This window comes from Hibiscus syriacus, unplaced genomic scaffold (assembly GCF_006381635.1).
Source record: "Hibiscus syriacus cultivar Baekdansim isolate YM2019G1 unplaced genomic scaffold, ASM638163v2 tig00000508_pilon, whole genome shotgun sequence".
NCBI lineage: Eukaryota > Viridiplantae > Streptophyta > Magnoliopsida > Malvales > Malvaceae > Hibiscus > Hibiscus syriacus.
Genome location: NW_024061794.1, coordinates 1 through 10,890, shown reverse-complemented (window position 1 = coordinate 10,890; position 10,890 = coordinate 1). Strand labels below are relative to the sequence as shown.

The 10,890-nt window shown below is 30.2% G+C and overlaps 1 protein-coding gene across 3 annotated transcripts; it reads left to right on the top strand.

Annotated features, from left to right (window-relative positions):
* The first annotated feature begins 7,058 nt into the window (after positions 1–7,058).
* LOC120207821 (protein ORANGE-GREEN, chloroplastic-like) lies at positions 7,059–9,864 on the top strand. 3 transcript variants are annotated; one of them, XM_039207246.1, is made up of 9 exons: positions 7,059–7,419; positions 7,573–7,687; positions 7,811–7,927; positions 8,065–8,151; positions 8,456–8,532; positions 8,890–9,017; positions 9,181–9,234; positions 9,327–9,481; positions 9,653–9,864. In XM_039207246.1, the coding sequence occupies exons 1-9, from the start codon at positions 7,229–7,231 to the stop codon at positions 9,728–9,730; spliced, it is 1,002 nt and encodes a 333-aa protein (XP_039063177.1). In that variant the 5' UTR covers positions 7,059–7,228; the 3' UTR covers positions 9,731–9,864. The 3 variants fall into 3 exon arrangements, with proteins under 3 accessions (XP_039063177.1, XP_039063181.1, XP_039063189.1); XM_039207258.1 differs by having other exon boundaries at positions 7,296–7,419; positions 7,568–7,687; XM_039207250.1 differs by lacking the exon at positions 9,181–9,234 and having other exon boundaries at positions 7,064–7,419; positions 9,345–9,481.
* Positions 9,865–10,890: the final 1,026 nt, after the last annotated feature.

The following is a 10,890-nucleotide window of genomic DNA, read 5'->3' as shown; positions in this document are numbered from 1 at the left end:
GAGATACAATATTGTAAAGAAACCTTTATGTATATATAAGTATGCCATATTATTTAATTCACATCAAATTGTATATTCTTTAAGGATTCTTTAATCCTTTTTAGTTAAACTATATTCCATTCGAAATTGTCATAATCATTGGTCGTTATTCCTTACTTTCATTAATAACATTCATTCATGTTTATCATGCACCATTATGCATTTTCAATTATAGCATAATTTTATGTTGATAATGCACCCATATGCATTTCAACTTTGGCATCCTTTCATGCCAATAATGCACCCATATGCATTATTCTTTTATGTCGATAATGCACCCTATGTGTTTCAGCTATGGCATCCTTTCATGCTAATAATGCACCCATATGCATTATTATTTTATGCCGATATGCACCCATATGCATTTTAGCTATGGCATCCTTTCATGCCAATAATGCACCCATAAGCATTATTCTTTTATGCCAATAATTCACCCATATGCATTTCAGCTATGTCATCCTTTCATGCCAATAATGCACCCATATGCATTATTCTTTTATTCATTCGTTCTAGAGCAGTTCATACTCTAAAACTCATTCATAATATTCTTTCCATACAATAAATAAAATTTATTAACTATTGTAAAATATACTTTAAAATTTAAACATTCTAATTATAATTATTGCATATTGCCTTTAAATAAATGGTATACAATAAATATACTCACCTGGCTTGCCTTGCTTTGATATCCAAAACTCACCAACTACTCCGTAACTTGACATTTGCCTTTAACTTTACTTGATTCAGGAGCTTGATTCCGATCTACACAATTATCCATTATGTACACATAACATACCAATTTAATATACTCCTTAACTTGTACCTTAAGAATATTCAAAATATCATTATCTCAATTTCTATAACAATTTCAACCTAATTGGCCGTTCCAATCTCAATAGTATCAACACTATACTTCTATACTATGGTACCGATACTTTCTTCAGGTATCGATACCAATTTTAGATTTGATGTTGCCTTATATCGATACCCTTACTATGGTATCGATACTACTATACTATGGTACGATACCTTCCATGGTATCGATCCATTTTTGCATTCTGTTTCAAAATGGTATCGATACCTTCCCTTCGGTATCGATACTGATTCAATCAGTATCAATACTACGCAGCTGATTCATCACATTTTAACCTATAGTATCAGTATTGTTTTATCAGTATCGATACTCATGCCAGATTTTTCAGTTTTTAACCCGATTATTACACAAATGAGGTCAAATTTCATTAGTATTACCTCCCATAATGCTACCAAACTCTTTATTACTTATACATACTAACTTTGAGCAAATTTCATTAGTATCCCTCAAGATCATTTGATTCTAAGAATCTCACCAAAATTTCTATCTTGTTTTTAAACTCATCTAATGTTTCTAATCTCTCATTTGCTCATTAACAAGTCAAATCTACCAATAAACATCAATAAACACTCATATATTAACCTATCATTTCAAAACTCATTTTATAAAATCTCCATTATTTCTCTTATCTCTTCATTTTAATCCCATCTAATCCTTCCTTATGCATATATATATCTTAATGTTACCAAAACAACCCATAATTTAAAGGAAACACTAACTAATGAAAATTTACCTTATGCTAGAGAGGAGAGCACACCAATGTGAAGAAGAAGAATAAGTGCAGGAATGCCTTACTTTCCTCTTTCTTCTTATTTAAAATCCCTAATCTATTTTTAATTTCATTTTTAAAAGAGCAAAATGCCCTCTTAACTTATCTATTGATACAATTTAGTCTAAACACTATTCCAAATCCTTTTCTCATCTTTTACCACTTATTCAATTAAATCTTAAATTTTCAAATCTTTTCGATATAGTCTCTGGTCTAATATTTGGGATATTATGACAATTGAGGTAATAATAACCCTTATTCTAACACCTATAATCTTGGATGATGTCAGCATCCAAACTTCTCTTAGGGAAATCAATGAACCAGCAATGCTAGTTATCCCACTAGGTAGCAGAATTTCAATGACTCCTAAGGTTTTCAAACGAATATGCCATGGCATAATTCTAACAAGGAGTACTATTTCATCCAACACAAGTTATTTGGAGGCCATGATTCAAGATTTTACAGCAACCACAAAGACCATGCTGTAAGACCATGCTACAACCATAAAAAACCAAGAAGCCTTATTACACATTCAATGAGCTTTGCTTCAAAGCCATAGCTCATCTTTGAGGGCCTTGGAGGGTTAGGTTGGCCAAATTGTCACGGCATTACATTCTCACCCACAAAGCAGTCTACCTAGTGAACTGAAGTCACTAAAGCTCAAGACATGGGGCATTATAGTACATTCACCTTAAGAAGTGGCATCAAAATCTACAAAGATACTAAGTTTGGGGGAGACACTCAGAGAGCCAGTTATGAGGTTATGCACGAAGATCCAGAAAAATGCAAGAAGAACCATATTCGATAGAAAATAAGGATAAGGGTTCAAAGAGTGCAACCAATGAAGACAAAAAAAATTACCACAGAAAAAGAAAAGCCCCCATCAATAGGAGTTGATGACCAAATGAAAGTTGTAGAATTTTGCCGCAACAAATTTTTATGCACTAATAATCACTTGAAGCTCGATGAAGAAGATGAAGTGGAGCCTGAGGATATTTCAAATGAGATGAGTCAATCTAGCTTATTCATAGCTAGACCATGTAAGAAATTTGAACCTTTAGATTTCATTGAATTTACTCATCCTAAACCTCAAGTGACTGCCCATCTATCTAGGCTAGAAATTTTGAAAGAATTAAAGATTGAAATGGAGATTAAGGAAAAATTCCCCAATGAGAAATTATTATTTGTCTCTGTAATTTTGTGGTATGCTGACATTGTCAATTTTCTAGTTAGTGGTGTTTTGCTTACTTACGTGAATAGTCAGGGAAAGAACAAGGTCATACACGATGGTGGCTACTGTCATAAGGACGACCCTGACCTCTTCAAAGAATTTATTACCCAAATGTTTACAAGTTGCCACATAAAAGATGAGTGAAAAGATATCTCATTATTTTACCATTCAGCTTCATGCAAAGAGAACTTTGAAGAAGAAATGACTACTGCAAAGGTCCTACAATTCAGATGTGAAAGACACGAAATGTAATAGAAAAATATTTTGAAGGTGGAACTGTTATATGTGTGGGGCATTTTTGGTATATATTGGTGCTATGATCGAACACGACAAAATTTCATAACAATTTAAAATGTTTTGGAAAGAACATAATCCTAAACATATGGACAAGTATTTGAAAGAGTGGATGTATAACAAGAATGGATGGTAACACTTTCACCTTTGGAACTTACAAGAGTGAAAAAGAATAGTATTTGAAAGAATGAAGAAGACAATAATAAAGGGTGTGATTCCCACAGTGACATAAGCTTCTTTAAAGATTTTCGATCTTTAAAAGACTTTTGGGGAAATTTATAACTCTAGTCCTTTCTTATTTAATCCCAAATCAAAATTGCCTTTTTACTTCATCTTGGGCCTAACCCAAGCCCAATTCATCTTACACATGGACCAAGGTCTCCTATTAACCCATTAAGTTATCAAGGATGATCTCTTGGGTTAGCTTGAAACTACTAACTCGAAAATCGGGGCGTTACTAGTCCAATATATACCCTAACAAAATACATTCCCCACCAATCATATATGCATAAAAATGTAAATTTCAACTTCAATTCGTTAGTAGCAACCCAAATAATAAACCCAACATATACCCTAAAAGAAAACTCAAACAAAAAACCCAATTCGAAGTATATTAAAAAATATAAAATCTCATAAAATTGAAGGTTTATGAATAACCCATTTATAAAACTCGCATATCTAACAACATATAACAAAGAATTCGAAGAAAAAAACACACAAACCCAAACATTTAAGCAAACCCATACAAAAATCTAAATTTATCCTAAATAAGCAAAATATTCTATGATTTAGTTTAAAATATTGAACTCACCTTCTATAAATGTGAAATGTGTAATCAATTCAAAATTCCTTCTTGATTCGAATTTAATGGAGATTGAATTGAAAGGGAAAAAGATTTGATTTATTAAGGTTTGAAAAAAATAATTTGAAAATAATTGTGTATAGGGAAAATGAGATTATGTGAAGATATATTAGGGCTTGAAACAACTGTTTAAATTTTTTCAATAAATTCATATGTAATTACATATTAAATAGAGTTTATTTCATTATTTAACCAAGTAAGTAGTTTGGACTGGTGGTAAGAGGCATGGCATTTCACACCTTTCCCCATGTTTGAGTCATTTTCCACGCAAAATATGTTTTAATAATTCTTTTAAATCAACACCAATTGGAGAATGACACATGCCATTCTCTGAATGGTAATAAATAATTTAATATAAATATTAATAATAATATTTTTTATTTGTATTTAAAAAAAATATGATTTGGTAGTGCCACATCATCATTTACCAAGACCTAGACATGCCATGTCAGTTGACACAAAATAACATAAAAAGATCATACAAAGAAAAAATGGATAAAATTTACAATACTATCAAATATTAGGGGTATTTTGTTGCATTATGCCTAAATTTTATGTACGAGTGGAAATTAAATAAAGAGAGTTCTACCAATGATAACAAAACTAGAGGATAAAATTAGAAATTTATATTATATTTTTTATGTACATAGAATTGTTAGTTTTATTAGAAAGAGAAAATATTCAAAATTGCAATAAAATTTATAAACTAAATACAAAAATTAGAATTTTTTAAAACCATTGAGAGAATAAACTCACCACTCAATAACATAAAAAGATCATACAAAGAAAAAGTTAAAACAGATTCAAGAAATTCGAATAAAATAAGACACGAATAAATTTGATTGTGTCGACAAACGAACCACAACAAAAAATTAAACTGCTAAAAAACTATCGACAACTATACATCAAAATCGAACGTAGTAAGAACTACACGTAAAATACAACATATGATTCATATTAATATAACTTTTTGTCTTATGGCTAATATGATCCAAAAGTGAAGGAATTGTGCAATAACTAATATATTAGTGGGAACAATATTCCCACTATTTAAGGATAAAATTTCAATTGATTAAGAATATATTACTATTTAAAAATCGGATCGGGTTTTTTAAAATTGAGTTCTAATTAGGGATAATTACAAATAATAACTTTATATATTATTAATTTTCAATGAAATCTCTATTTTTATTGAATAAGAATAATATTTTTAATAAATATATTATTTTAGGTCGAGTCAATATCAAATAGAATATGTATATTTTTTGGGTCGATTCATGTCGGATTGATCGAAACCCGACCTGTGACCATTCCTATTATTGTTATTAGGCAATACTCCCAAACCAAATTGTGGGAATGCAATTATGAAAAAGTACATTATTTAATATTTTTTTTAAAAATCAAATACATTTGGACCTTTTTGGGCAAATTATAAACTTCATCAATCAATTTTTTTCTCTTATTTTGTTCACTAAAGTTTATTTTATTTGATTTATTAACTAAACTTTTAGATTACTCATATTTTGATTAGGGATGTAACTGTAAATGAACCGTGTTTGAATGAATAAGGTTATGTTCGTGTTCGTTTGTTTATTTTTTAAGGTATTCATGTCCGATTTGTGTTCGTTTAAATTTTAGTATCATGTTCATGTTTGTTTAATTTTTTTTGAGGTGTTCGTGTCTGTTTATTTAATATTTGTGAACATGTTCATTTATATGTTCACAAATGTACATTAGTGTTCACGAACATATTCGTTTAATGTTCGTTTATATATTTTTTAGTTTTACTCTTTCATTTGCAAAGTAAATAAAAATGATAAAATTATGTTACTAGTGCTTAAAATCCTTAAAGTTCATATTTTAAAATTCAATTTTTATCACGTGTTCAATTTAATCCCTAGCTTCATCGATATTTAAAATGTAAAAAATAAAATAAAAAGGGAAATCGGGTAAATGAGCTTGTTCATTAACATAAATGAACGAGTCGATAAACGAGCTCATAAATGAGCTTCTTCATGAACATAAATGAATGAAACATACCTTTATTCGTGTTCATTCATTTATTAAATTAACATACAATTTTTTTCACACTCATTTATTTAGCCTAACAAATGAATGTAATACGAATAGTTCACCGAACGCTCTGTTCATTTACATTCCTAATTTTGATCATTTTGTAGTTAAATACTATATGATATTATGACTATACATTTTTCTTTTAAAAATTAAGAAAAGTTCCCAAAACTTTCTTTATTTTTTTGTTAAAAAAAACACATTCTTTCAATTTCCTTTGATTTCTCGATGATGAAGCACATTCTTTCAAAGTCCAATGCTAGGAAATGGAAAAAAAGAAGGAAAAAAGTTGTAATCTTGATTCCATGCTCATTAGATGGTGATATTATATATCAGAGTGGTTTAAGGCTTCATAAATTTTGGACTCGGATTTGGATTTTGTTAGTTTTAAAGTGAAATTTAAACGAATTGTTTGACAAGAGATGATAATGCAAGTTCATTAATATCTTAAATGATCAAAGAAAACTTTAGAGGATGTAATTGCATCGTCAACACGAGATAATAATGAAATTATAAAACTTTCATCTTTAGAGGAAGAATATGAAATAAAAAAATAAAAAAAAAGATGTGGATGTTAGTTAAAGAAATAAGTCCGCATCAGCACACATGGTTGCAATGTCACACTGTCATTTATGATTTAAGGTTTCAATGACTAAAATGAGAACAAATCAAAATTTAAGTGAGTAAATTAATTTTTTAAAACTTTATTGACTAGAATGAGATTAAGAAAAAAGTTGAGTGATGGAATTTCAATTTACCTCGTTTTCAATAATTTCTTTCTTATTCCTCATCTGGAAAAGTTTATCCATTAATTTGAACGAACAAACAAACAAAAATGGAAGTCACTGTCAAAGGAACTAAAATATCCATAAAAAGAAAATCAGGTATACTTATGATTCCACGTAATTGGACGCACTACCGGCCTCCGATTCATCTTCGCCATTCACGTTTGCATCAAGATTTAATGCTTCCGCGTCTTCTACGATCTCTCTGTAATTCGATTAGGAAAATCACACAACTGGATATGAGATTTAATTGAGAGCAGAAAGTGAAAATCAAGGTCGAACATCTTTCTTCTTCTCGAGGATGGTCTGTTTGAGTCGAGTATTGGTGGTTTCTTGTACGGTAAAGCCTTCGCCTCCTCCTTTGAGTCGTAGATTCGTTCATACGAAGCGCAAATTGAATTCCAGATGGCGATCTATGGCTACTGATCCCGATTCCTCTTTCTCCGCGCCGTCTGTTGATTCTGATTCTACTGCAGATAAAACTGCCGCCGGGTAATTTCTTTATTTCTTAATGGAATTGAAATTTGAATTTCATTTGTTATGTATATTTGAGCTATGAAAAGCTAAATTAGTTAAGATCGGATTCGTTTATGTTTGAAAAGTATCAAAGTATGAATTTCAAAAGCTTAGGATTATATGATTCAGATTTTGCATCATAGAAGGGCCTGAAACAATCCAGGATTTCGCCACAATGGAACTGCAAGAAATTGAGGATAATATTCAAAGTCGACGAAACAAAATCTTTCTCCAAATGGAAGAGGTCAAATCACTGAGTTTCTTCTAAATTAGATTTTTTTTTATTTACTTGAGTTTTGGAAAGTTCCTGCATGTTCTCACCAAGTAGCAAAGGCTCATTTATGAGAAATCCCAAATATTTTTGTAGGTTCGGAGGTTAAGGATACAACAAAGAATTAAGTGTGCTGAACTTGGTATTTGCAAGGAAGAGCAAGAAAGTGATCTTCCTAATTTTCCATCATTCATCCCATTTCTTCCTCCATTGGTGAGATTTTTGTTTAAGTATTTGTTTCGCCAATCAACTTAATTTTTTGCTTTTTTTAGATGAACGGAATTGTTATCATTAAACTGAAGTCAATCAATGTACAATTATATATATTTGATCTTGTATTTCACTTGCAGACCTCGTCGAACCTCAAGGTTTATTATGTGACTTGTTATTCTCTTATTGTTGGGATTATTATTTTTGGTGGACTTCTGGCACCCACTGTAAGTCACTCGTGATCTACTCTCTCGGGTTGATGTTGTTGGTTGGGCAGTTGTGCTTTTAGGAATAGAATGAATGGAATGTGTTCTCTTGAGAGGATAAAGCATTTGAAGGGAATAATCATTTACATTGTTTGCCTCACTAGTGCGGAAATTCCCTTTTAGTAAAAGAGTCTCGTTTGGAATTTGCTGATGGACATGCTATGTTATTTTAATATGAATACGCGCAGAATAGAATTAGACATGGTTTTTGAAGTTGCATTCTTTTGCCTTACACATCCTATTTCTTTCTCTTTCCATATCCTAGCTGGAGCTTAAGCTCGGACTAGGAGGCACGTCATATGCAGATTTCATCGGTAGTGTACATCTGCCAATGCAGTTGAGGTATGATCAATCTTCTTGGTTTGTAGTGAATCATCGTTTTATTATTTTGCACAATTTGGGCTCTGTTGCTTGATTGTTATCTTGTTTACCATGATAAAGTTGATGTCCTTTTGATTTCCTTATACAACTTCTTTTGGTTATACCTCTAGATAAGAATGACAGCTGCAATTGTCACAAACCAAACTTATGAAATTTACGATATTTTCTTAGAATTATTAATGGGGAATTAATTTCTTAGAGAAGTCCGCTTCCAAAAGAAGTGGCATCTGTTTGTTGTTTTCAATTTGTTAAAGCTGTGGATTCAATTTTGTTTCACTTCAGTATCATTAAACACTGTTCTGTTCGTGATAAATGCAGTCAGGTCGATCCTATAGTAGCATCCTTCTCTGGAGGAGCTGTAGGGGTAATCTCAGCCTTGATGGTAGTTGAAATAAACAATGTTAAACAGCAGGAGCATAAACGATGCAAGTACTGTCTTGGAACAGGTATATTCTTTAGACTTCCCTCTTTTCCAGCCCTTCTATATTCCATATACGGTATCTTATTCACCTAGAGCTGTCAATTGGACGAGTTGGGTTAGTTTTGGGCTGGGTCAATTTAGATCAGTCCATGCGGATATTAAGAATTTTTGGATCATTTCGGTTTCAGTTCTGGTCTTTTGGGTTTTGGATCAATTTTGGATTACTGTCATTTCAAGTTGGGGTTGTTTTGAGCTCAAGTCATTATAGTCAGATCATTACAGTTCTAGCCACTTCAGGTATGTGTTCTTCCAAGTTGAGATTTGATAGGTCTATATGAACTGGTAAATGCAGGATACCTTGCTTGTGCTCGCTGCTCAACTACTGGATCGATTGTTCTTACTGAACCAGTCTCCACCGTAAACCGCGGAGACCGGCCTTTATCATCCCCCAAATCCGAAAGATGTTCAAACTGTTCGGGATCCGGAAAGGTTAGTCATCTAAAAGTATGTAGTCTCAGTGATTTGTTTACTTGTGCTGCATATCAACCGGGAAATCTAATGGTGTTTCATTATATAACTATCTTTGCCGGATATAGCATTCTTTGACATCAATAGCATGTACGTCTGTTCATAACCGTTTCTTTTTGTAACTTCCGGCAGGTGATGTGTCCAACATGTCTTTGCACCGGAATGGCAATGGCAAGCGAACACGACCCCCGAATCGATCCATTTGATTAGAGGTGCATGCTCACCTTATTTTGGTTCAAATGTAAAATCCATCTATTTATCAAAACTCACAAGATGACCAATCTTTTGTACATACGAACATCTCAATAGGCTTTCCTTTTCTGCAAATGAATATTATTCGTCTACCCGTTCCTTTATGTCATCAAACAAATCTGTTTAAACTTTTATGGTAATTATTATATAGTAATTATGCAAATAAACGGGAGTTTGGTTTTACTTCTATTTAATTAATTTCAGTAACAAGTAAGATCAATAAGAGTATATATAATTTTCTCTATTTCAATAACACTCATACTTTTATTTACTTTCATGTTTATGTTTTCTGAATTTTTTTTAAAAAAAAATTAGCAAGTCATTTTAAAAAAATTTCAGTCATTTTTTTAACTTTTCACTTCAAATCATAAACACTCAAATTAAGATTATTTTTCTATTTAATATTAATATATTATTTTAATATAATTTTAATAAAAATATTATTTTTAACATATATTTATTAATAATATAATATATTATACTATTTTAAATATTATAATAATATAATTGAATACTCTTATTTTAATAGCTGATTAACATGATTTATAGTGTTTTATTTTAATAAAAATATAATAATATTAATATTTTATTTATAAAATTACAGAAATAATATTTTAATAATAATATTGACATAAATAATATTAAATAAATTATTCTGATATTTTAAATATAATAATATTAATTCTTTTCTAATAAATAAGGTTATTTATTGTATTCAATATTCAAAATAAATAATTTTAAAAAAAATTATCAACTATTGAAAAATATTTACACAGTTTCATCTAAACACTGTAAAAAAATTTAAAAATATTTTTCAAAAATGTTATTTATTTCATAGACACCAAACAAAATATAAGAATCAAGAACTAGACCAATTTTAATAACTATCATGTTATCATCTTTGTACGGGAAATGATTAATTTATTGTTTTCTAATTGAATAATTTTATAATTGTTCATATTCAGTGAATTCAATTAAACGTCTTAAAATCAAATGATAATTTATATATTAAATATTGTTATGTATTCTGTTTTGTCACAATAACGATATACATAAAATAAAATTTATTTTATGTAATTTTTTAATTGATATTATGTAACAAATAATAATAGATGAAA

Bases quoted from the DNA above. Each gene is read 5' to 3' on its own strand.
- LOC120207821 (XM_039207246.1), top strand. From the start codon at position 7,229: ATGGTCTGTTTGAGTCGAGTATTGGTGGTTTCTTGTACGGTAAAGCCT. The intron at 7,420-7,572 runs GTAATTTCTTTA...TATATGATTCAG, and splicing joins GCAGATAAAACTGCCGCCGG to ATTTTGCATCATAGAAGGGC. The intron at 8,152-8,455 runs GTAAGTCACTCG...TCCATATCCTAG, and splicing joins GTGGACTTCTGGCACCCACT to CTGGAGCTTAAGCTCGGACT.